The 27,387-nt window shown below is 38.3% G+C and overlaps 1 protein-coding gene and 1 pseudogene across 1 annotated transcript in view; one reads left to right on the top strand and one right to left on the bottom strand.

Annotated features, from left to right (window-relative positions):
- The window catches only part of NLK (nemo like kinase), a 168,833-nt gene that overhangs the window by 56,059 nt on the left and 85,387 nt on the right, over positions 1-27,387 (bottom strand). Inside the window, exons 2-3 of the mRNA XM_039253362.1 lie at positions 16,995-17,124; positions 7,447-7,502 (exon numbers count right to left, since the gene is read on the bottom strand). Coding sequence (XP_039109293.1) covers positions 7,447-7,502; positions 16,995-17,124 — 186 coding nt within the window. The remainder of the gene's footprint in view (positions 1-7,446; positions 7,503-16,994; positions 17,125-27,387) is intronic.
- Positions 18,939-19,038, top strand: LOC120246733 (annotated as a pseudogene).

The following is a 27,387-nucleotide window of genomic DNA, read 5'->3' as shown; positions in this document are numbered from 1 at the left end:
GATGGGGACCCCCAAATGTGGAGTGATGATCGGAGGGGGGAAGCCGGTGGCACAGGCAGTGATTCACCGGAGGCAGAACAAGGGAGATGGAAGTTTACTGAATACACTGCAAGGGAGCAGTGGGCAAGGAGAGAAAAGGAGAGTCTGTCTGCAATAAGGTGGTGGGTAGAGGCCATGTTTAAAGAGAGAAGGTGGGGAGGTATGGGGACGTATGGAATTTTCCTTTTGGGTAATAAGTGTAATCCTGTGCCTGGCTGTAAGTAATCCATTGGTCAGTTAGTGCCTTTGGGTGTTTTGAGGTGGGTTGCCTGATGGGCCTGTCTGTATTCTGCCAGGTAGTCGCCGTGGGCCCTTCTGCCTTGATCGAGTTTCCACTGCCTTGATGTTTTAGACAACATCAAGCATGTTGTCTAGAAGTGGCCTCTAGACATAACATAAAGTTTAGCATTTTAACCATTTTTACACGTACAATTCAGTGGCATTACATTCACAATGTTGTGCGACTATCACCACTATCTAATTCTAGAACTTTCTCATCATCCCAACAGAAACTCTTTGTTAAGTTTATATAGAACACTTCTGATTCTCTCATTCCTCATCACAAAAATCATTCATTGTGCCTTCCATTGCCTACTGAATAATGATGAATTTTCTTAGTTCAACATTCAAGGCCCTCCACGATTTGCCCCAAATAGCTTAGTTTTTCATTATTTATGCATGCTAAACTCTAGCCAGCTGGATGACTTGCCATTCCCTAAACGATGCTCCTGAACTTAGTCTCTCCATCTGGAATATCGATCCATCTCAAAGCTACCTGTCCAAATCCTCATCTTTCAACACTCATCTGAAATGCCATTTTTTCCCATGAAATCTTACTGCTTTTTTTCTGCCTGAAGCAATCTCGTCTTCTTTTACTAAAGCTCCATACCAACTATCCATATTCTTTTGGCACTTTCTACCATATCTGATGGTTATTTCTTTATACCTTATCTCAATCCACAGACTGTATTTCTTTTTAAGGAAAGCACTAGAAGGCAGTAGTGAGGTAAGAGCACTCCCAGCCCATTAAGACCAGTCAATATGGGGTTCAAATCCCAGCTCTGTCATTTCTAAGTGAACGTGGATGAATTATTTACCTCTCTGAGCTACAGTTTCTTCATCTGTAAAATGGAGATAAGGGTCAAGTATTTAGGACCGTGCCTGGTACATTAAATTAAAAAAAAAATTAAACAAACAATTCATCTTTGCACCTCCCACAGAGATTGGTACAATGTTATTATGTACAAAGGCAGTGCTAGGGGCACGTGGGTGGCTCAGTTGGTTGGGCATCTGACTTCGACTCAGGTCATGATCTCGTGGCTCATGGGCTCAAGGCCCACAGTGGGGTCTGAGCTGTCAGCACAGGAGCCTGCTTCAGATTCTTGTGCCTCTCGCTGGCCCTCCCCGGCTCGCGCTGTCTCTCTCTCAAAAATAAATAAACATTAAAAAAATTTTTTTTTTTTTTTTTTTTTAAAACCAAAGTAGTAGTAATTGTTTGGCTGAATGAAGAAATAAGGCTGACTAGACTGACTTAAGTGGCAGTTAAAGTCAGGAATTCGGCGGGATCGTTCCACTAACTTTTCCTTTGTTTTCCCTTTTGGGCTTCAGAGGTAAGGAGCCAGAGTTGGGGACAGTGGGTAGAAGCAACAGGTTTTGTTTTCGTTTTAAATCATCAAATGCTTTTCAAGTAATCCAGCTTGGAAACTAAAATGGGAATGAGTGACCACGAGACCCCGAAAGCTCTCAGGATCTGCTAATTCTTTTATACTGCACTGCTTCCCAGCCTATATGATAATTATTACTTATATGACCATATCAGCCACTAGATTATAAACTTGGAGCACAGAGACTATTTTGCTCATTCATTTAACAAACACTTATTTAGCATCTACTATGTGCTAGGCACTGTTCTAAGAGCGGGGAACACAAGAGCGAGCAAAACAGAAAAAAAATTTCTGGTTCTAGGCACACAGTTGACATTTTTGTTTACAGAATAAGTCAAGAGGAAATTCTAACAATATGAGACTCTTCAAAGCTCCTAGGATGCAGATTCCTGGTTCTTGCCGGTACTGTCTGATGCAGAGTAAGAGTGCACTTATGTATGCATATACATATTTCACTTTGTTTGTTCTTAGCTCTTCACAGACTCCCAAGATTCCCTGCGGGTTGTAGAGCTGTTTCCTAGTACCAAGGAATCATGTATTGTGCATTCTTTAAATTACAAGATGTTCCTATGAAATACAGTATATATATACTATCAGTTAAAATTGAAGGACCGCATCTGGGGGCCCAAAACTACATTTCTGCTTCCCAAGGGCTCTCAACTGGTCAAAATGGGCCCCCTCGCTGCCTTTATGACAAGAGATTTCCTGTTTAAACGATGCCTGCACAAGCCAAACCTATAACCCAATAGGGACACTTGCGAACGTAAAAGGAGGAACTTCTTAATTATTAATTATACCAGGACCTCAGGTAAAATCTGGGAGTCCTTGCGAACCAGGACACATGGCCACCCATTAGACTGCTCCTTTCCACCGGTTTTAGGCTGACATTGCTTCTAGGGCAGAAAATCGGCTCTACCCATATTCTCCATAAAACACTAAGATTATGTTTCATTGTGTGTCAAGTTCAAAATAAACTTTTCCCAAAGAGAGCCAAATTTTTATTTCTAGTCCAGCAGGCATCCAGTACTTTCTTGGAAAGGGCATGTGTATGGACACAATTCAGAATCCTGACTGAAGCATGATTCAATCAAATAATTACTTATAACTGGTTTCTCTTAGGTTAAATTTCAGGAGGCTCAAAGTAATTCAGTGCCGAAACGTTTTCATACAGGTTTCCAAATAGAAACTCAAAGTGCAAAATGAATAATGCAATCCTTTAACAGCTAAAAGTTTGGTTAAAAAAATATAGAACTTTCCTTAGTTCTTAAAGAATATATTTTCCGCGATGACAGATTTTAAAAATACAAAAACAGAATAGCTACAAGATACAGAGATCACAGTAGAATTTACTGGTCCTCTCATATATGACTCATGCTAAATCTGCTGTACCCTTTAGGTAGATTTGCAAACAGTTAAAATCCAGATATTGTCTTTTTACACTTAAGGAGCTTAAGAGAGCTGTCTACAGATGCGTGATCTTTGAAAACTCAGGCCAAATTTTTGGTGGGCACTGATGTAATCATTTTATTACAGTTTCAGGGAAAAACATGATTAACTAGTTGCATAATACTACATGCTTATACTCTTATACATCTGATAACATCAAAATGTTCACAGACCTCAGATTTTCTAAAATGGTATTAACTATTTCATCAGTTTAAAGAGATCTCCCAATTTAAAATGTTCTGCACTAAATTACATAGCAACATAATATCACAGTTTTCTAATCTTAGAAAAAAGTGCAGTGATGTGGTACTCTATGTACAGTGGAGGATTAAATCATAATATGATAAATATATACTTTTGACTATGAACGGATTCCTTTGTCAACTAACTTTAAATATTAAAACATCCATTAGATGCATAGCGACATGCTTAGAACTTACCTAAAATGACAGAGCCTCAAACAGACCTCAAAAAGTATCTTCAAAGCACAATTCTATGATCATACATTTAAAACTCAAAATATTATCCACTCTAAAATCTGCAAAGACACAACAATCCTCCAATTTAAACAAACAAAAAAAACCCCAATGTCTAAAACCACATGTAATACGTAAGCCATGTTTTTGAGATACTACAGAAGGAGATGCTGACACAGATGAATAATACATTAAATTGAAATCAAATATGAGCTTGAGATAGTATTAATCTTCAATATTTTTGTGTTTAGGTAGTGAGCTTTATTATTTTTCAGAGGGGGACAGAAGGGATTTTTTTTTTTTTTGCTTTGGTTACAACAAAAACTCCATATTTGAGGATATGAAAAGAATCACCAAAAGCAGAGCTTATATGTAATTAAGGCATTTCTTATATTTCCATTTAATAGCTCTTCTAAAACACAAATGGTTAGTATCCTGTACTCCAGGCTAATTCATGCCTTCCGAAGAGTCTTTATGATCCTGGGGCAGCTATAGGAATGATTCCTTTTTATGTAAAAGGATTCAATGTTTTCCAAATACCACCACCAGTGGAAAACACCTTTATTCTGTGTGTGGTTCTACATAGAGCTAAAAATTAAACATTAAACAAGAATAAGTGAGGTTTAGGTTTGAAAGAGTCTTTTGTAGCCAACTAATTACAATGAAAGCAACAGGTGTCAATTTTTTTTAACTTGAAGGTAAAAAATTAAATAAAAAAGCAAAACTTTTAGGAGCACTTGGCTGGCTTAGTCGGAAGAGCATGTGACTCTTGATCTCAGGGTCGTGAGTTCAAGGCTCATATGAGGTGTAGAGATTACTTAAATAAATCAAAAAAGAAAACTAAAAAAATAAAACATTCAAGTAAATGGTATACCAGACAGTTCCACAAATACTTTATGGCAAAGACTTTTCAGCATTCATTCAGCATTCAACTCCAGAGAGAGGAATTTCACAGAAACATTCTGCCAACTAATGAAATGGGTTGAAATTAGCCACCAACAGGTACTATACCACTTATGTCACTCACGGTTTTAAACCAAAACTATGCTAACTTTTCCTCTGCTCTGCAAAGATTTGAAATAATAATGAATCAAGGATCTCCCAGAGTCCAATTATGGTCAATAATGTTAAGTGATTGAGAACTACTAGCTTATGGAAGCACACGTGTTTTTTTTTTTTTAAAAGAATGACAAACCCAAGCATAAAAAAATTAATGCCTGATATAAACAATTCATGTTTGAACTGTAAGACAGAAAATGAACATTATGAATCAGTTAAGTGTTCAGTGAAAAGAATCTAAATATATCTGGCATTTATTAAATATACCCATACACACCAATTATCATATTTGAACACACTCTTTCCCCACAGGTGGCCTCTGTGCAATAAAGGGTTAACTCAGCAGAGCTGGGATGCCCAAACCCTTTTGGGACTAGTTCAAGACCAGCTCCTGGGAAATAACCTCTGAGGTCTTACCATATCCTGCCTCTTAAAAGAGTGTCTTAGTAGAGTGGAGGCTTGGTCACCCCAGAGAGTTTACGCCAACAATACTACTTATGGTGCCACCTGTTTTTGTTTGCCTGGGTCCTTGGGGCAGCTGTATTAGCTTCACCTCTGGGTGGGGAAGAGGGAGGAGGGCTGGAGACTGAGGAGCTAAGGTCAGCCCTGTGCTTGCTCTAGGCCTACCCACCTGACCTCCAATAAAAGCCCTGGACACTAAGGATCAGGTGAGCCTCTGTCTGACAACATTCGCCTGTACTGTTGTGCGCTGTCGCTGGGGAACGAAGCAAGGTCTGTGCAATCCCACTGTATGACAACTGGAACGCTGTGCCTGGCTTCCCCTGGACTCCGCCTGTATCCCTTTTTCCTTTCCTTTCCTTTAATTTGTGTCATTTGGCTGTAATAAACTGTAGCCAGAGTAGGACAGCCTTCCTGGATCCTGTGAGTTCTTTCAGCAAATCAGGGAACCGGAGGGTGATCTTGGGGACCCGGACACAATGACTTCTAATTTCAAGGCCTGTGTCAGCAACCTCATTTCCGAACAGGCAGAGAGAGCATTACACTGATTCACAGGAATGCCTTCGAGTAAGGAGAAGGCATCAGAAGTTGTCCCACCAACTAGAAGGACAAAGAGGGTGACTCCTGACCAGGTACAGGAAGTCACTTCTGATGAATGACACAAGGAAGGCCCCACTCCCACTAGTGGGAGTTCCCTTCTTCAGGGAGGAGCTGGGTAATTTCAGGAAGTCTATGAGAAATGGAATCATCAATGCTTTCTCCGAAGTTGCTACTACTGACCTGTAGCTGGCTGAGGTAAAAAGAACATTCTCAAGTCTTCTGTCCTTAGGATAATTCTGTACTTTTTAAAAAAGCGTATGTCAGAACCAGCTGACCGGGCCCATGATCTCAGGTATATACAGGGACACTCTTATCAGCCAGAAGCCAGTCAAGGCCCAGTCCTTTCTTTCGAGTGTACAGGGTTGGAGCACCCCAAGTCCACGGAGTTAATTAACTTTATTAATTCCATAAAAGATCCGTGGGTTGAAGCAACACCGAAGATTATAGTGTTCAAGAGCTTTTGGTTTATCATATCAAAACATCCCAGCAGTGCTGATCAGTGACAATTCTATCACCTCATGCTTCCCAATTCCCCAGTCAGCTCAGCCATTCTCTTTCCCTTAGGGAAGCTCTTCACTGTTCCCAGTTACTAAGGAAATTATCAAAGATAATTGTCTAGTGCAGAATTACCTGCCACCTGGGTAAGAATGAGATTTTTATCTCACTCCTAAGTCAGAAAAGGTATCGTGCTTTTATATTGGTTTCCATTCTAAGTCATAGGCCTAACGTGAATAAATTGCACTATCACAAGCTCACTGAATTCAAGGATTTCAGATTTCCTGTCTTTCACTTAAAGTTTTACTAAGTTACACACAGAGTGATAAATGGTAATGCTTTGCCTAGGGCTAACCTATGCCCCAATGGTTTTTTTTTTCATGCACAGTCCCCGGAGCTATAACTAGGCAGTATTTCACAGTTTATTATCACTTATGACACCTAACATACGCTTTTTTACACATTAACAGTAGGAACATAATGTTCATGCCTCTATCCTGAGAGCATCATATAGGTAGGAGTTGAAATAAAGACCACAGAGTCAGAATGTCTGGACCTGAACCTCAGTCCCAGTATTTACTAGCTCTGTGATCTTGGTCAAGGTTTTTTTGTTTTTTCAAAATCCTTTGTGCCTCAATTTCCTCTTCTGTAAAATGGGAAGAATCATATCTTTCCCAGATGGTTGGCACAGGGATTAAATAAACTCATTTGTAAATAGCTTAGAACTGCCTGGCACCTGATAGAAACCTTTGTTAAGTAATGACTATCACCACCACCACCACCATTGTTCCAAAGAACTTGGGGCACAGACTTGCATGATCTCTTTAATTTTCACCTTACCCCAAGTGGCAGAAAAAAAGGGCAGTATTAGCTTCTTAACTGACAGGTTAACAAGAAAGAGCACTTTCTTGAGTTCCACGCAACGCAGCTGCCTCACTGGTTACATCTGCAAAATGGGGATGGTAATAACCTATCTCATAAGGCTGTGTGGAGATTGTGTACTGTCTTATGGTATTGCAGTTCAGGAGATACTGTTAATATGGCTCTCTGTTGCATACTTGGGATTTCAAAATTACCTGGTCCTAGGTACTCAACCACCTTTGCAAGGATGAGATTTTCTATACCTTAAAGCATGGACCCCAAAAGGCGCTAGAAGAACCAATTAATAAAAAACCGTCCCCTTCTTTGACATTCCCTGGTTAGGATACATTTCTTCAAAATAGTCAATGTGTGGAGGTTGGAGTATGTCAAGGGCAGAGAGTACCTAAGAAAAGGGAAAAAAAAAAAAGTCAAATTCAGAGAACTGAAAAGGAAGCAAAATGACATAAATGCAAGTAAATACTATTAAGTCTTTAACGATTTAAGACTTAGTTACAGTTGTCCACCGAGATGAACTACATTTGCTAGTCATGAAATAGTCCTAAATATGAAGATGGGTTTGTACACTTATCATGCAAAAGAATACTTCTGTCTCAACTAAAATGAGAGGGGCAAATGGATTCTAGTACATGCTACTAGACCCCTTCACTGAGCATGTGTTGAAAAGAAACGCCCTATTTTTAACAATCAGTGCTGCTCTGAGAGCATGAGGAGCCTTTCCCACCATTCATTTCTTTATTCCACTGTTCAAAAAATGCTTACCAAGTATATTCTACCTGGCAGGCACTGTGGTAGGCCCTCCAGTTATTCTGAGTATCATCCCGGCTTTCAGGACAAGTGGAAAGGAAGGCATTAAACAAGCAGGCAAGCGAACAGTAACACAACTATGATTATGACATCTATTATTTGTTTTTTTTTTTAATGTTTTATTTATTTCTAGGAGAGAGAGAGAGACAGCGTGAGCAGGGGAGGGTCAGAGAGAGAGGGAGTCACAGACTGAAACAGGCTCCAGGCTCTGAGCTGGCAGTCAGCACAGGGCCCGACGCGGGGCTCAAACCCACGAACCGCGAGATCATGACCTAAGCGAAAGTCGGACGCTTAACCGACTAAGCCACCCAGGCACCCCGTATTATTTGAAGGGAACAAGTCCAGAGGAATGGGGAGAAAAAGTTTCCCTCGAGTTTCACGTGAAGAGCAGAAGGCTGAATAGGAGTTGGTGGGGCAGTGAGTAGGTAATACAAGGCACTGATATCAGCAAGAAGGAACCAGGCAAATTCTAGAAACAGAAATGCCAGTGCTTATGGAACATAGAGGGTGGGAGGGAAATAGACTGGGATGAAACAGAAGAGGAAGGCAGGGGAGACAGCACATAAAATCTCTTTAAAAATTTTTGTTAAGCAGTTTGGATTTTATTCCAAGTACGAAAAAAGAAGACACTAGGGTGGGAAAAAAAGACTTTAAGGCATCTGAAATTCAACTCCTTTATAAAAGCAGCATACTACCAATGTCACTTCTGCCTTTGAAACATAACAAATAGGCCTTCTTCCCCTACCAGCTGTCCAGCTATTCATGTTAAGTCCCATCTATGATGTCACACTTAAGAATCTGAACCTATCTAACTAATGAGAAATACCAGGCTCAAAGGATATAGAAGCTATTTATCAGGAAATAAGTTGGGTGGTACAAATTTTTCTTTAATGTTTTTATTTATTTTTGAGAGAGACAAACAGAGCATGAATGGGGGAGGAGCACAGAGCCGGACGCAGGACTCGAACCCATGGACCGTGAAATCATGACCTGAGCCGAAGTCCAAAGCTTAACCAACTGAGTCACCCAGGCACCCCTGGGTGGCACAAATGTTTTAAGAAAAAAAATTTTTTTTCTTATTATGGAGAATTTCTAACATATAAAAGTGGACAGAATAGTACCAAGAATCCTCATGGAATCAATACCCAGCCTTAGTTTCTACATGTGGCCATTCTTATTCCATCTATACCCTCTACACTCCCTATGTAATTCTGAAGCCAATACCAGACTTATTTCAGCCATACATCAGTATGTGCTTAAATCAGTAAAAGGCAACACTTTTTTATTTTTTTAGATTTCTAAAAAATGTTTATTTTGAGAGAGAGACAGAGAGTGCACACGAGAGTGGGGGGAGTGCAGAGAGGCCAACGTGGGGCTCAAACTTAAAAGCTGTGAGATCATGACCTGAGCTAAAGTTGGGCCCTTAACCGACAGAGCCACCCAGGTGCCCCAAAGACAAAACGCTTTAAAAAATACGATGATCAAATCTAAAAATGTTATGTTTTTTTTTTGTTAATGCCACTGAACATCCAGTCCTCAAATTTCCAGTTTTCTTTTCTTAAAGTTTTCTAGTCGAAATCAGGAGCTAAATAAGATTTACATATTATGGTTGATTTGTGTTTTAAGTTTTAACCTACAGATTTCTCCTTTTCTTTTCTCCTTGCAATTTACATATGGAAGAAACTCTACTCATTTTAAAGGTGTTTTTTCTCAGCCTAGCAATTGTTGCTTTAAAATTCTAAATGTAAACTAAAACCTCTGGTCATGAAAAAGTCTTTACGCACACTTTAAAACCAGTTACAGTTAAAAGTTTGAAAATAGTTCAGATGATTTATAAAGAATCTTGATCTTTCTGAATTCAAATGTTTACACTCAGACTCTTGGTACAGATGAAAGATGACAGATTTTCCAGTTTCTTCAAAACATAATTTTTATCATACGCGAGATAAATTATTTCATTCTATAAGTTTAAAACCCTGTAATTAGCCAGTGTCACAAATTCACTCCAATTCATTTCTCATTACGTGATGGAGCAATTTTTAACATGAATATTTGATGCTTGAAGACGACAGTTAGAAATTAGTGTTTTACTTGACACCTTTCGGACTCTCAACTCTGTATCTGAACAACATATGTTCTGTCTTGGGGGAAACCGGAATGCGGTGAGTGACAGCGTCCATTAGACAAAGCTATTTTACACTTCAAATCTATCTGCTATAATTAGAGGTTATCTGGAGAAAGTGACAACCATACATTTTAAAACCTGATGGAGAAGAATGAGGCTTTCTTATTCCAGGGTTGATGAGGCTTTTTGTAGAAAAGCCATATAAAACGGGGTTAGACATTTGCACTAAAGCATTTAGCTGGGGTTGTTAGCTTCAAAGATGCAATATTTTAAACTCTGCTTGGAATTTTTTAAATGCCTGTTTTTTATATTACCGTTGTTTTACCTCAAAATGTGTATCAGAGGGTGGCATTCTGCCATTATTTCCAGGGGTCAAAACCCATGCTTAAATCAGCAGAAATGATCCAGGAATCTCAGAAGTGATGTAGATAAGTGAGAAGGAACAGTGGCAGTTTCAAGCTCCAGACTTCATGCCTGACTCCCTACTGAAATAGCCTGAGTCCCTCTATAATCCCACCATTATTTGTGGGAATGAAGTGTGTGGGATTAGCCTTATGATGTAAATAGGAGGAGGCTTGTAAAGACTTTGACTTGTAAAGAGTCAAAGTATCCCAAAATACCACCAACTCTTCAAAGGATCTCAAATACAAAAAAAAAAAAAAAAAAAAAAAAAAGCGGGGGGGGGGGGAACCAGGCTTGTCAAATGAAAAAATGAACTAAAATACATCCTTAAATCGTGGGCATTACCAAACAGTGTCTTAGCACATTTCTCAGATCTTTTAAGAACTGGACAAAAGCCCATTATGGCGGCTGTTTTTTAGAATTTCAACCTCTGTGATGTTAAGATTCACTATAAATTGGTTACATGATGTGTACATGGCTTCTTTTTCTTAGCCCTTTATCAATAAAACTGCTATAAACAATCCTAATCTATTTAAGATCATAGAAACTAGAAATTTAACTTGTCATTAAATCCCATGTTTGGCAAAGGAGCTTTCCCTGCCCCATTCTCACCCCCCAGCAGATTTTAAGTTCTTTAAGGTAGAGACTATGTAATTACTATTATTTTTAATAGAGTTGTAATATAAAGTATGCAAATCCTAAGTGTATAGTTTGATTACTTTTACACAAAGTATGTAATCTGATGAATTTTTACTCCATGGTTAAAATTTGATCAAGAAGTTAACCATTTCAGCATCCCAGAAGGTCCCTTGTCCCTTTCCAGTCAAAACCCATCCCTGTTCAGATGTTATCACCATGTTCATTTCCATTACCACAGACTCATTTTGCCTGTCCTTGAACTTTTATACAAATTAAATCATAAAGAATGATTCAAATCTCAGCTGTCTTCTTTCTAAAGTGTCTTTAAGAAGGCAAAGGCAAGCTCTATGTCTGTCAAATGTAGATGGTAGTAGAGCTTGGTGATTGTTTCCATTTTTATGTATCGTTTTTCATTTACTCTTATGCCTATGAATTCATCCCTGTTGACGTGTGGATCAGTGGTTCATCCTTTTTACTGATGTGTAATATACCAGTGTGTGAGTGGAATATAACACAATGTACTTATCTTGAGTACTGCCAGCAGACATTTGGGTTGTTTCCAATTTCTAGATACTATGAATAAAGCAGCCATGAACACTCTGGTATGTGTCTTTTGGTGGACATGTAATTTGTCCTGAGTATACCAAGGAGTGTAACTGCTGGATCACTGGGTAGGTATATATATTTAGCTTTAGTAGGAGCTTTTCCCAGTTTTCCCAGGTGATTTTACAAATTTATACTCTTAACCGCAATGTTAACAACTTCAGCTCATTTATATTCTTGTCAACACTAGGTATTGTCAGTCTTTTTGATTTTAGCTAATCCGGTGGGTATATTAGTATCTCATCATGGTTTTAATTTACCTTTCTCTGATGATTAACGACTTTGAGCACTTTGTCATATGCTTATTAGCCACTGGTTTTCCTCTTTTATGACATTCTTAAGCCTTTTAATGGGCAAAAATTCTTGTAGAAGCTTTTTATAAGATATGTGATATTTAGGGGTGCCTGGGTGGCTCAGTCCGTTAAGCATCCAACTTTGGCTCAAGTTATGATATCATGGTTCTTGACTTCAAGCCCCACATCGGGTTCTGTGCTGACAGCTCAGAACCTGGAGCCTGCTTCGGATTCTGTGTCTCCCTCTCTCTCTGCCCCTCCCCCACTTGCACTCTGTCTCTCTTTCAAAAATAAACATTAAGAAAATTTTAAAAAAGATACATGATGTTCAGATACAGGATTTACAGTCCAAAAAATGTCAAGTAAAATATTTATTTCTAATAGTCTTCTCAAATGCTAAATATTTATAGCTGTCCATTACATAATATATTCTGAAAACAAGTTTTTTGTTGAATATATGTCTGAGGTCTACCTTGTCATTCTCTTAACTTTTGACAAGCATTAAACTGGTCAATTGTGTCCGGTTTAGCAATTTTTTTTTTAATGGTCAATGCTTTGTTTCATTAAGAAATTTTTATCTCTAAGTCATGAAAAGATATTTTCCTGCTTTATAACAAAAACTTTATTCTTTTACCGTTCACATTAAAGTCTACAATTTATTTTTAATTAATTTACATACTTGTTATAAAATAGACTTTGTTCAACTTCTTCAAGATGGTCTTGAGTATTTTAGGCCTTATGCACTCTACAAACTTTAGAATGTTTGTCAATTTCCTCACACACATACATACCAACCCTGCTGAGTTTTTGACTGGGATTACACTGAATATATAAGTCTGTTTGGGGAGAACATGCATATTAACCAAACTGAGTTTTCCAACTCATGGGCACAAGAGACTCTGCTACTTTAAATACATTAAGAATCTGCCCAGTGCCACAAATTTTAGGCAGAGAGCAAACAACATTTTCCAAATCTGCTGCAAAGTAACCTAGTCTACAGCATGCTTTGCCTTTTCACTCCTCAGTAGCAGAAATATTAGCATTAATAATGTGTGGGGCTAGACAGCATGTCAGCATTCAGAGAAGGGTCCTGTTGGTCCCACGCTGGTATGATTCTTTATCCTACTTATGAACCCGAGGCCCTGTCTGAGTTAAGTTAGACTATACGGAGAAAAACAAATCATTCTTCTTTGCCTCTACTACCTCCTCTTTGTCTTCTCTATCCCTCAAGAATACTCCAGAATGAAAAGACTGGGAAAAGTAACTCCAAGAGAGAGATCACTGAGGTTATCATTCCAGAGTCGGAGATTTCTTTTCTTCTGTCACTTTCACTGACTTACTCATTCTTCAAAGAGACTGACAGCCTACTGCATCCTTAGTGCTATTGCCTAAGGGCAAGAAAAAGCCCCAGATTTGTATTGCTGGGTTCTTCCCAGGAATCAATGGACCCTAAGGGGGCTCTGACTGGGCTTTAGAGGACTAGTGAAAGCCTCAAATTACATAAATATTATGTGTATGTGCATTTTTCCAAAAGGGGAGTCACAGTGTTCATCAGATTCTCAAAGGAGCACGAAATTGAAGAAAACAACAACAACAAAACTCAATCGTGCCCCTTCCATGATGGTAATACGACAATTATGCGTGCTCATGTACATGCATACAAGTGCAGAGGTGGGTGAAATAGAGAATATTTTCACCAGATGTTACAACAGCTCAGATTCTGCCTAGCCTCCATTGATAAGCCTAACTAACAACAATTTTTAAAAAGTTAAACCCAAACCCATGACTATTTCCCTAACTTGCTACATCAAGGTGATCTATCTTTAAGATGATGATGAACCACCTGTCCTTTAAGAAAAAAAAGTGTGTGTGTGTCAATCAATCAGATCAGCTAAAATCAATGAATTTCATACATGACTTTTTTTTTTTTTTTTTTTAAAGTAAGCTCTATGCCCAATGTGGGGCTTGAACTCGCAACATTGAGAGTTGCATGCTCTACCGACTGAGTCAGCCAGGCGCCCCTGACATAGTGACTTTGAAGGTTCTGTTCAAAAGAAAATCCAAAGCCTCCCAGGGCTTTGTAGCTATTCCCTGACACATTAAAAGCCACCCAAATTAAAATCCAAACTTCCTACAGTGGCCACGTTAATCTTTCTAAATGCCATTTTTATCATGACATTCCTTTTTTCTTCTTTTAAGCAAATTGTGATCTCAAAGGGCTCATCTTAAGGTTTATCTCCACCAGGCTGAAAGCACATTTGAGCTTCTAAGTCCACAACAATCTCTCTTTTTCTTAATATTATGAAAGCATAATGCTGTGTGGCAGGATTCACATGAGCTTGCAGAAAATACAGCTCCGTGGGCCTCAACCCCAGAGATTCTAATTTAGTGGGTCTGGGATGAGACCCATGAATCTGCTTTTTAAAGATCACCTTGGTGACTATAATATACTTCTAGGTCTGGCTGCCTCCCTTTCTGCCATGCACAGAACACAGACTATCTTGCATTAATGCTTAACCACGCAGGCAGCCCTCACAGAGCACTGTAATCAGAGTATTTATCACATTACTAAACTCCTTAAGGGTAGAAAGCCCTAGAAGCTAAAGTCGTTTAGGAATATGGGATATGCAGAATAAATGTTTATCGAATTAATGAACGTGGGCTCTGAAGCAAGACAAACTTAGACTCTAATCTTGTGCCACCTTGACCTTGAGCAAGTGACTTAACTCTAAGCTTTGGTTTCCTCCTCTGCCAAGTACGGATAACAAGCACTATCTGACAAGGTTTTTAAGGATTAAACGAATTAATGTAGGGAGAGCATCTAGCATACATCCTGACACACAGTAACAAGTGTTAAATACCTGATCCCTCAAAAAGGGATATTTACACTTTTTCTGTATCCTCCGGATGACTTAGTACGCCCTTTACACAGGACACAATTAATAAACATTTGTTGCCTTAACTACATCAAATACCAGTGGCCTCTTAGACTGGCATTCCACACATACCAGGTACGTGGCCCTGAGATGCTTTTGGAGATAGATCTCGGAGCACAGCATAAATCCAGGATGTATAAAATAGTGGTGCCATGCCATTTTCATCTCCAATTACTGTCTCACTTTTGAATATTCCCACAGAAGTCACAAGCACTCTCTTATCATAGAGCTCAGGAGCTCCAATTGGTTGCTATGCTTTAATAGGTACGATTTTCAAGAAGTTAGCTTGTTTCAGGGTGCGCGGATGCCTCTGTCGGGTAAGCAACTCATTCGTATTCATTTCGGCTCAGGTCATAATCTCACCTTTGTGAGACTGAGCCCCATGTCGGGCTCTACACTGACAGGGTGGAGCCAGCTAGGGATTCCCTCTCTCACTCTCTCTCTGCCCCTCCCTGTGCTCATGCCCTCTCAAAATAAATAAACATTTTAAAAAATGAAAAAAGAAAAGTTGTCATCACACACACAAATTTTTTTTTTTAAATTTAGTTTCTTTTCCTACAGGACTCCCTAACACTACTTTTGTAACTTAATTACTCTATAGCAATGAGTCATGAGCAAAGAAACCAATATATATAGATAGCAGACTCTGCACCATCCTTTCTTTGTAAAAGAAGCTAAGGTGGGTCTGAGTATATAATAAACCACTGAAATCCTTAGTAAGCAAATTCTTAATGCCTCCTTCAAAAAATGTTCTCACCGCGGATACCTTTACTTGAGTTTCTAACCATGTAAAGAAGGGTTTGTACTCTGATGTTGGGGTGGTACTCAAAGTCAAGAAATAAATAAGCGAGCACTAGACATAATTCTAAATTGCTTACAAAATTTGTGGGGCAAGTCATAAAAGTGGTATTTTGAAAGTCACTGAAACAAACACATTTTTAGGCAGTTCCAACTGACTGAAAGACAGCAATACCTTTTTTAAAAAGTGTTAAGGAAAATGGATTCCAAGAGGCGTCATCAATAAAATATGCCCAACCGAGGAGTTTCAAGTCAATATATTTGTTGGATATTCCTAGTTTTACCAAACACCTCAAAGTCTTAAACATTTTTCTCTTAAAGTGAGATCTACACTTTGGCCAAAGTTCTAAAGGTTCCCGTACAAACAAGCAGTCAGACTCACGAGAAAGTATTATATTGCTGATAAAGTTTTTATTTTAGCAATTAAAATAATGTAAGTTGAAAACCAAATGCAGAAGGTGAGGCAGTTTTTCTTTTCACATGAAACTGAAAACCTATGAGTCCAATGCTAACATCCCCAGGTAAATTTTACATGTATCAAATGTTTAATTCAGGGTTAGCTGAGGAGAAGCGATCTTTCAAACCACAATGATTCTATTCACTCATGAGTCCTGACATCTTTAAATACAGCCATAAATAAGCGAACCTATGTTACTTTAACAGCTATATGGTTTTTTAAGAGAAGACACTGTTTTCCTACATCTTTAAGTTAATCTGATTAAAACTATTAAAGGTTAAAAATAAAGCATTTAAAGGGGCGCCTGGGAGGCTCAGTCGGTTAAACATCTGACTTTGGTTCAGGTCATGAGCTTGTGGCTCTTGAGTTTGAGTTCCGCATTGGGCTGTGTGCTGACAGCTCAGAGCCTGGAGTCTGCTTCGGGTTCTGTGTCTCTCCCTCCCTCTGTCCCTCCCCTGCTTGTGCTCTCTCACAAATAAATAAATATTAAAAAACAAACAAATAAAGCATTTAAAATCAGGGACCAATTATTTCTACTTACATCACTCAGACTACATATTACACTCTTTTATGTTAAATATTAGTACTGTTCCTCAGCTAAACGGTAACATTTGCTTTACATTAATTTTTATCTGTTGGTCAAAACATCTTAGAATTCACTTCAATTGGGTCATTGTTTACAAATAGGGTCTAATTCATCTCAGATTTCCAAATTCCTTAATAACTTGCACGTTCCCTTTTAACTCTATTTTGCTCTCTATTAACACAATTAAGCACGCGTAGGTAATAGTTTATTCCAAACAGAAATTTCACTTACATTATCATGTTTAAAAAAACACAACATCTTCAATTCCCGGAAGACCCTTTTGCAAGAGACCAGATTCTGGAAGACGTTGGGCATCTTTTTGAGTGCTACTCTCTTTCCATCTCTTGGATCTGTTACTGACCTAAAGAAGCAATATTTGGGGAGAGGAAAAAAAAGAGAAATCAATTCCAAACTTTGTTCTCCAATGTTTGAGAGCACGACACTTATCTTTATCTTAAACTACTCAATCCACTTAACAATGTTTAAGGTATCAGTGAGAAAGGTTTTTTAAAAAGTATACACCTATAATCAAAGAGAATGTTTAGCCCATCCAATTCATCTGCCATTTTTTTTTTTAAATCCTTCTCTAAATTTATAAACATCTTTTCTGAGAGATCACTCGGCAATACATCTCTGGTAGGAGGGCTAATTAGTGGTAAAGCCATTTTAAAGATGGGGTGGGTGGGTGGGTACAGATTAACACAACCATAGTCAAATTAGTTTTATGCTTTATTTTCAGAACCAAATTCAAGATGGAAGAGACGTTCATTCAGATGTTAATCACATGTAGTTCAACATAAAGACCACAGTCTATTTATTTTGGCTTCTTATAGAAATGGACATCTTTTAGTAATATGGATTTCAGTAGCTAAACAATAGCTGAACAGTGTCCTCTCTTCAGAAGTCTGAGAGTCAGCCAGCTCGGGGCTGTAGCTTCAACGTTAAGTAGCTTCCCTTTTGCTTCTTAAAAGGCTCTTGGTATAGAGGTTGCCTTCTGTAGCTTCTTTTAATAGCTCAGTGTCTCCCTTTTTTACCTTTTAGTCTTCTAACACCTATAAAACCAATTCCTTGAATTTTATTTCCTTGTTTGACATACTAGTATGGTTTCCATTTTTCTGACTGAACCCAAATGATACATATTAAATCAAATGAAAGGAAACAAAGCATTAAATTTGTTAAATATGTCCAATTGGCCATTTTGCAAGTGGTTTTCTGTGAATTATCTTTTTTTTTTTTAATGGTTCAGTAAAGGATTCTAAACTCTTTTTAAAATTTATTTTCGAGAAAGGCAGAGAGAGAAAGAGCAAGTGTGGGAGGGGCAGAAAGAGATGGAAAGAGAGAGAATCCCAAGTAGGCTCCACACTGTCAGCACGGAGCCTGACTTGGGGTTTGAACTCAGGAACCTGTGAGATCATGACCTGAGCCAAAATCAAGAGTCAGGTGCTTCACCAACTGAGCCACCCAGGTGCCCCCACGAATTATCTTAAAGCTTTTGCCCCTACTACCCATCACCTGCGACTGGCTATCCCTGTAGAATTTATTCCTGTCAAATTTATTTTGGTGATTCCAGCTGTCATTCTTGGCTACCATTATCTTTCAGTTCCTGTTTCAGCCATCAATGCTTTGGCTGTCTCTCCTGGACTTGTTTCATTTAAAAGTCTGATCTATAGGTCATCAATGACTTGATCCAAATTATTAATTAAAGTTCAGAACAGGACAGAACAGATAGGCAACAGATATAACACGAGAAATCACCTATGAGACCAGCATCCAATTATTATTCAAAATTATTTAATTATCCATAATCACTCAGTTTACTTTTTATCCTGTCCACAAGAAATCAGACACTCATCAAACTGCCTTCCTAAAAATGAAGCATTCCTGTCCTCTACCAACCTGTCTAAAAACTATATAAACCATGACTTCATAAATGAATCTTAGTGATCACTACTTCTTTTCCTACATGCTCATGAAACTCTTAAACGGTGCATTCTAGTATTTTTAAGCAGTACGAGGACTCTTTCTCCTAATGACTGAAAATTTGGTAAAATAATGAAGAATTATAATTTTTAAGTCTTCAATAGCTGGAATTGTAATTCAACTAAGAGAACCTATCGTGCCTGACTACTGCTTAGAAAATACCAACCCAGTGCTTGCTTTGGCAGCAAATACTAAATCTACTAAATATAAGTATACTAAAATTGGAATGTAGCAGAGATTAGTATGGCCCCTGTGCAAGGATGACATGCAAATTAGGCATACATCCCATATTAAAAAAAAACAAAAACAAAAACAAACACCAACCCCGATCCACAACACTCTTAAAAATCCACATAAACCTGGTAAATAAAACAGGAAGGAAACTGACTATAGTATTATATTCAACCTGTTAATTTTTTTTTCTGCTTAACACACCACTTCTTCTATTTTTAATTTTTTTGTTTTTTCAATGTTTATTTATTTTTGAGAGAGAGAGCGTGCAAGCAGGAGAGGGGCAGACAGAAGAAAAGAGAGAATCCCAAGCAGGCTCCATGCGGTCAGCACAGAGCCCAACGCAGGCCTCAATCTCACGAACCAGAAGATCATGTCCTGAGCCGAAATCAAGAGTCAGAAGCTTAACCAACTGAGCCACCTAGGCGCCGCCTACACACCATTTCTGTAACGAGATACTAGAAGAAAGAAATGTCAATGATCTATATAGCAAGGAAGGAATATTCTGGACCACATATTACATTTAGTTGTCAATGTCTTTTGAGACTTCTTTAATGTAAGACAGTTACCCAGCATAACTCAGAAACGGTGCCTCCTCAGTGCATCGCACGAGGAGGCGCATGATGTCAATCTTCCCCACTTCTGGTGACCTTTGATCACTTGGATGAGGTGTCTGTGGGGCTGCCACATTGCCAAATTACTATGTTTTCCCTTTCTAATCGTGTAATTGTTCTATTCCTCATCAAACTCTGACCCATTACCTTGAGTCTCCAATGACAACTTCTGCCTGAATCAACTATTACTATAATGGTTGCCAAATGGTACATTAGTAATTTTAGCATCTCTAAAGAGCTAGCCTACACAATAATTATTAGTTTTAAAGGAGGGAATTCATTTAACACAGTGCCCTTTCCAGAGGCCTCATACAGCAATCCTTCCCAATGCCAGACTTCATATTGGTCCTGACTCTACCGTGGTACGGAAAGCGACTCTAAACCCACTCCTGGCTCAAAGGTTAGTACCGTGCTTTGCAATGTTTTAAGGCAAAATTCACAAAGCAGCATTTTATTATTCATGCAAAAGCCAGTCATGCTTGTGGCTGGTAACAATATAACTCTAATGAATGTGAATGGCTGTGCAGTAATTTCACGCCATGTTGAGTTTGTTCTCTCTTAACTTGAGGTAGTAGATGCTTTAGTTCAGCACAAACAGTACCACAGAACACAGATAAGTGTGGAAGCCTGTTACACAGGAATTCTTTTATTTTCTTTGTTACTGAAAGGCTTGTGGTGCTTAGTTTCTCTGCTGCTGCAATACCCTGGTTATTCCAACTGTACTTGTTAATGAAGCCCCGGCTGTAGAGATAATGAACTAACATTTAGGGCAACTTTCCTTGTTTCAGGGGGGGAAAAAAAAAGGAGCCATCCTTTGATCTAGAATTCACTTACTGGTCAGTTGTTTTCTCTACTAAGCACTGGATGTCCTAAATAAAACAGTGCATCTGTCATTTCACCTGATTATCTTCAGAAGCAGTCAAGTTACGCGAAAATAGGTATTTCTTTCTTAAGTTTTAAATCAATGTGTGATTCTGCAAACAGTATATTAAAGATACAGTTATAAGGGTTATGAAAAAAGAATTCTTTCTTATATCTGCCCGCAGTATATTAGTCCTTCTCTACCTTTAAAACACAAGTTCAACTTTTTTAAGTAGCCAGAAGGATGCCACAGGCCATTCTTCAGAGAAGTATAGTTAGCCCAAAGAGTACGAAACCAAAAATAGGAAGCTTTTTGGATCTGGTGGGGTCATTTTGTTGTAGAGATCTCTTAATCCCAGGGAACTCGGACCATTGCCACAAATCTGCTTCAATTACGGAAAAGCAGAAGGGTTAAATGACACAAGAGTGAAACTGACTGGAAATACATTTTGAGACATTAGAACCTTACATTACAACCTTTTTAAAGAATCTCCAAGAAATTATATGCTCCTCATTTATTTTATGTGAAGAATCTTTTCTCCACGTGGGTTTCTGATATAGGCTTTTAAACTATTCGAAGCAAATAAATAATTTATAATGAGAATGTTTAAGATTGAGAAAATCAGGTTCTTCTAATTCTATTCACATAAACTTGTAATCAGCAATCTTCTATTTTTGCCATCCACACTACAATTACTATGTCAACCGTACCAATAAAGAACACATCTCAGTAAAGGAACCTCCTAACTAGACTCTAAATATTTAGATTATTGCCTTTGCATTCACTTTGAAATTCATTTCCTTAAAAGTTATTTTTACTTGTATTTAGATTAAGTCTGCCCGAGAAAACAATAGCAAACTATGAGGTAAAATTTCTGACAACGAATATGTCTAAATAATGTACCTTAGCCCTTATATGCTCAAGGACACTGTAAGTTAAGGAATAAGGAATTTATTTTTACATCTCTTTGGTCTTTCTAACCAAAATTTTAACAGGCTACGGTTAGTGTATACTTTACAGAGTTGCACACTATTTAGAGGAATAAACTTTCTAGTCTTCCCTGCCTCTCCCCAAAAACACATGAAACAAGATTCTCATATTTAGGTAATTTGTTCCATTGGTTTGATGTTTGTTTGTTGGTTTTTCTTTTATGTTTCCTCAAATTTGGTATTTGCTGAGTTAGCTCTCTAGAAGAAATCCTTTTCCTTTTTTTTTTTTCAAGATCCTCCTAAAATGATCCCAAATTTGTTAATCTGATATTTACAAGGTAAAGAGGCCTTATACAATTGCTAAACCAAAGCAGTGAAATGGTTTGTTCTTTTTCTCATATCCTAGCATGCCAGTATTGAGCAGAAGCAGCAAAACACCTACATTTAATTGAAAGTGTTAAATATGAACGTCAATATCCCCTTCAACATCCCACAGTTGAAACTCTTGTGTTTCAACAAGTATATATAGCAATGCTCCCAGCAGGTGAGATATACTTGGACCAATCTGATCCATAGTGAGACCCCCAGGGGTGGTGATAAGGGGAGAAATCAGGAACAGACAGATCATCCAATATTCGGCTATCATGTTTCTTTTCAAATACTTGTTACCAGTGAAGAAGATCTAACTTTTAAGACCCAAATTCCCTACCAATAATCATTGGTTGAGTTAAAATACAGGTGGAAAAATCCTTTTATACAAATTCTTATTGAGTTGAGAACATTTTATTGTTCTTCAGACCATGGATTAATTATAATTAGTTCCATCCTTTCTGCAGATGCTGGGAAAGACACAGAGATTCTTACCCCTCAGTCACTGTCAAATATCTTTGTGATATTTGAGTACGACTTGCCTGCAGTAAAGTTGCCACACGGTCTTTTCAATAGGGATTTTCTAATGTTAGAGGGTGAACATGACCCAGCCTAGCCTGCCAAGTCTAGGAAGTTTTCATGGCCCACTAGCCACAGTCCTCTCCTAGAAACAGACCCATGAATATTGTATGGGAAGGAGAACCGCCTGCAACGAAAGAAAGGTTTCTGTGCAAAGTCACAAAGGGAAAAAATTCACAACTGCATCTTCTTCTTACAAATTAATAGTTTGTGGCAAAAAGAAGTTATAGAAGATAACTAAACCTATGTCACACACAAAATATAAAGGAATATGAAGAGGTTTTTTTAAAGAATGGCAATTTTTGGTTGCACTTTAGGTTTATAAATACAGAAGACACCAAATGAAAGAAAAGAATGGTTTTATTCACACAGTAGGTTTTTAACAGTATGGTTTTGTTGATGTCAAAAAACTGTACTGAATTTAGAAATACAAAGTTCAAAAGGTCATTTTTAATGACTTTTTCTGATTTTAGTGGCTAATATTTTGATAATTACTTAACATAAAATTTAAGTCTCAATATGTTGTTAGTTAAAAGCAAACTGAACATACCAACCAATATACTAATAAAATGCAAGTTTTGAAATAAAAAGGAACATTTAAATATGATTTGGATTTATGGTTATAAATCAAATGTCCCTATTTTCTAGGAATCTATAGTTAAGTATATATAGGTGAAATGACATGAGATTTAAGATTTGTTTTAAAATATTTCAGGGGCGCCTGGGTGGCTTAGTCGGTTAAGCGTCCGACTTTCACTTAGGTCATGATCTCGTGGTTCGTTAGTTCAAGCCCCGCGTCGGGCTCTGTGCTGACTGCCAGCTCAGAGCCTGGAGCCTGTTTCAGAGTCTGTGATTCCCTCTCTCTCTGACCCTCCCCTGCTCACACTGTCTCTCTCTCTCTCCTAGAAATAAATAAAACATTTTAAAAAAATAAAATATTTCATTAAAGGGGAGCCTGGGTGGCTTAGTCGGTTAAGCATCCGACTTTTGCTTAGGTCATGATCTCGCGGTTCGTGGGTTCGAGCCCCGCATCGGGCTCTGTGCTGACTGCCAGCTCAGAGCCTGGAGCCTGTTTCAGTCTGTGACTCCTTCTCTCTGTGACCTTCCCCTGCTCACGCTGTCTCTCTCTCTTTCTCTCTCTCTCTCTCCTAGAAATAAATAAAACATTAAAAAAAATAAAATAAAATATTTCATTAAAAAGCATTGTTGAGGTAAATGAAGTAAATGTTGACAATTCCTGAATCTAGTGGTTGGTATAATGGGGTCAAACTATTCAAAAATAAAGAAAATATATGTTTGAAAAAATTTCCAAATAAAAGCACTGAAATTTAAAAAAATGTTTAAATACTATTTACAATATAAAAAATATCCAGTATCTTTGATTAAAGCTAACAAAAGCTAAGTAAGCAAGACTTCTACACAAAAAGACTAAAAACGCATTGAAATTGGGGCGCCTGGGTGGCTCAGTTGGTTAAGCGTCTGACTTCGGCTCAGGTCATGATCTCAGTTTGTGGGTTTGAGCCCCGCATCAGGCTCTGTGCTGACAGCTCAGAGCCTGGAGCCTATTTCAGATTCTGTCTCTCTCTCTCTCTGACCATCCCCTGTTCTCGCTCTCAGAAATAAACAAAACATTAAAAAAAAGATTTCTAAAAGAAACCATTGAAATTAAAGATATATATAAATGGAGAGACATACCATATTCATGGGCTAGAAAACTCAATATTATGAAAATTTCAATTCTCCCCAAACTGACTTGTAGATTCAGTGAAATTTCAATCACAGCCCAAAATGGTTTTCTTTTTGTGGAACTAAAGAAATTAGTTCTAAAGTCTTTATGGAAATGCACAGAGGCCACAGACTGCTAAGACACTCTTGAAGAGCAAGGTGGGAAAAACTGCTCTACCACATACGAAAACGTATCATAAAACTACAATAGTTTAGATGGTGTGATTTTGGTGCAATGGACCAATGAAATAGAAATGTGACCCAGAAACCAATTCTTCAGCTTCAAACCCATCTGTCTGAACACAATACTGTAATAACGGGGCTTTGACTGCCAACCACATTTTGGTTTTGCCAACTAGCTCCATGTTAGGCTCTGCCAATAGGGGGCTTTGGAGGGGACTACAAGGATGGAGGAGGAAAAGGGGGCCCTTCCTTCGTGCTTCCTGTCTCTTGTTCCTGTGTCAACCTAGCAACGCTTCTTCACTCCCAGCAGTGGCAGCGCCTTTCTATAACCGCAGCTGAACCCAGTTTATAGTTTCCTCACCTGCAGAACCAGCCTCATTGCCTCTTCTACCCCAGATACCAGCACTAGTGAGTTTGCGTCCTCTCCTCAGATGTCTGAATTTCTGCTGCATGGGGTCCAAGTCCTAATAATTCTGACCTCTTCAATGATATTCCTCTAGCCATAGCTAGAGGTAGCTGTTACTTCCATGATACCTTAGGGTTCCCTTCTGGTCTTTTTAATGACCTACAACTTTACAGCTAATTAGCATCTGCCCCCACGTTAAACTATTTAAACAACTGGTATGGTTTCTTTCTCCTGGACCCTGACCGGTACAACATTCTTTTCAATGTGTGGTCCTAGAATAATGAGATATCATGTGGAAAAACAGAATGAATCTTCATCCCTACTTCACTCCATCCACAAAAATATATTCCAGGTGGACTCCAGTTATAAATATGAAAAGCAAAATCATACGGCTTTTAGGAGATAACATAGAGAAGAATATCATCATGACATTGCAGCAGGGAAAGATTTCTTTAATAGAACACGAAAAGCACAAATCATAATTCAGAAGAAAAACTCATATATTTGACTACTTTAAAATCAAGAACTTCTTTTCATTATCTGTACATTAAGAGTAAAAATGCAAGTTCTACAGAAGATGCTTGTAACACATATATAAGGAACAAAGCATTTATCCAGATACATGCAGAACTCCTACACATCAATTTTTAAAAAAGGCTTGAATGGGCATTTTACTAAACAGAACAATCCAAATGGCCTATAAACATATGAAAAGGATGTTAACCTTATTAGTCATTTCGGAAATGAAAACCACAGCAAGCAAGTACTATAAAACCACCAACATGGCTAATATTAAAAAGACAGACGATAAGAAACTTTTGGCAAATATGTGGGGCATGGCAATTCTTATAGACTGCTAGTAGGAATTTAAATTGGGATAATCACTATGGGAAACAGGTTGGCTTTATATACTAAATTGGGGACATGACTACACCGTGACCCAGCAATCTCATTCCGAGGTATATACCCCCAAAGGAATATGCACACCTATCACTTAAACATACAAGTGTGTTCATGGCAACACTGTGAGTACCCTTAAAACTGGAAACAATCCAAATATCCATGAACAGAACAGAACAACAAATAGCTGTGTCATAAGAAAACTCTACAGGAGCTAAAATGAACTACTGCTACATGCAACAACACAGAAGAACATTATACACATAATTTTGAAGAACAACAACAACAAAGTCACAAATAATAGTGTAAGATTTCATTTCTACAATATTAAAAATAAAAAGCAAAGTCGAACTCTAATGTTTAATGTATACTTAGGAGACAGAAACTATTAAAAAAAGGAAATAGTTACCATAAAAGCCAGGATAGTGATTATCTTAGAAGAGGAGACAATGATGGGAAGGGAGCAGAGGGGACTTATGGGTACCAGCAGTGCCCTATATTTCTCACATGACTCATGGCTATGTAGATGTATACTTTGTGATAAATAAAAAAAGCGATATATTTTGTATACGCTTCTGTATTTGTGTTATTATATAACTGAAAAGATAAAGACAAGCTTCTCAGTTAGAAACTGGAACATAAAAAGGTACTTCAGGTTGAAATTACTACAATGAGTAATTTTTAAAGGGGACAATTCTGGGGCACCTGAGGGGCTCAGTCGGTTAAGTGTCCGATTCTTTTGACTTTGGCTGTGGTCACGATCTCATAGTTCTTGAGTTCAAGCCTCGTGTTGGGCTCTGCACTAACAGTATGGAGGTTGCATGGGATTCTCTGTCTGCCCTTTCCCTGCTTGTGATCTCTCTCTCAAAATTAAAAAAAGAAGACAATTCTCTTCATAAAGATACAAATCCATACCAGCCCAATGAATTTTGTCATATATTTCCCTGTACCACTGATTTATTCTGCAGAGAGGAGTATGCCTCATATCTTTCATATGTTTTGGTAGAATTCCAAAGGAATTTACTTAAAAAAACAAACATTTTCTTCATCATTACACAAGAATATGCTATTAAGAAACATTCCACAGGAGAGTGCTATCAGCAGTATTATGGCAGAGCTAAGTCCCATCCCTAATCTAGTCACAATCTCCTGACTACTTCCAGTGTTAAGCAAAATGCTGAAGCAGCTACAATATATACATGTGCTTCAGGTTTTTAATTAGTGAGCCCTTTAAAAATAACCAAAACCAAAAATACTGCAAATACAAAGCAGGAGGCAAGATGCCCAGCTGTGGCAAAATGAAGAGGTCAGCAAATCCTCTCCCCTCAAAACAATTATAAAACTGGACAAAAATGTCAAAAACAAACCATTTCAGGACTCCAGAAGATAACCAAAGTCAAACAACCAACTCAAAAGTGTTTATATGAAAGACTGTGGAACTTTGGGTAAGAACAATGAAAGTCAAGTGCTGCTATTGCTTGGGCGGCTCCTTCCTCACCCCCACCGCCCCACCCAAGCACAGTCCATGCAGTCCATGCAGTAGTTGGCCCTGAACACCAGCAGCTTCGTTGTGTGAAGTTGCTGATGTGATGTGAAGGGGAGTATTGAACTCCAGTGGAAAAGAAAAGAGAAAGCCTACGGCTCTGCAAGTCTGAGGTTGCTATCCCAGCTGGGAAATGAGATAGACTAACACAGATCCAGAAATTTAACAAGGGGATTCTGGAAAGGAGAGCCATAGTGGCCTATGTAAACTCTCCACATGTTGCTGGCTAACTGATGGCTCAGAGCTGACCTGAGAGGGCCTACGCTCTGCACATACCCATGGCTGCCTGAGAGACTTCCCAAG

This window comes from Hyaena hyaena, unplaced genomic scaffold (assembly GCF_003009895.1).
Source record: "Hyaena hyaena isolate Hyena2069 unplaced genomic scaffold, ASM300989v1 scaffold_10, whole genome shotgun sequence".
In the NCBI taxonomy this organism is placed as follows: domain Eukaryota; kingdom Metazoa; phylum Chordata; class Mammalia; order Carnivora; family Hyaenidae; genus Hyaena; species Hyaena hyaena.
This window is presented reverse-complemented; position numbering and strand designations above follow the sequence as displayed.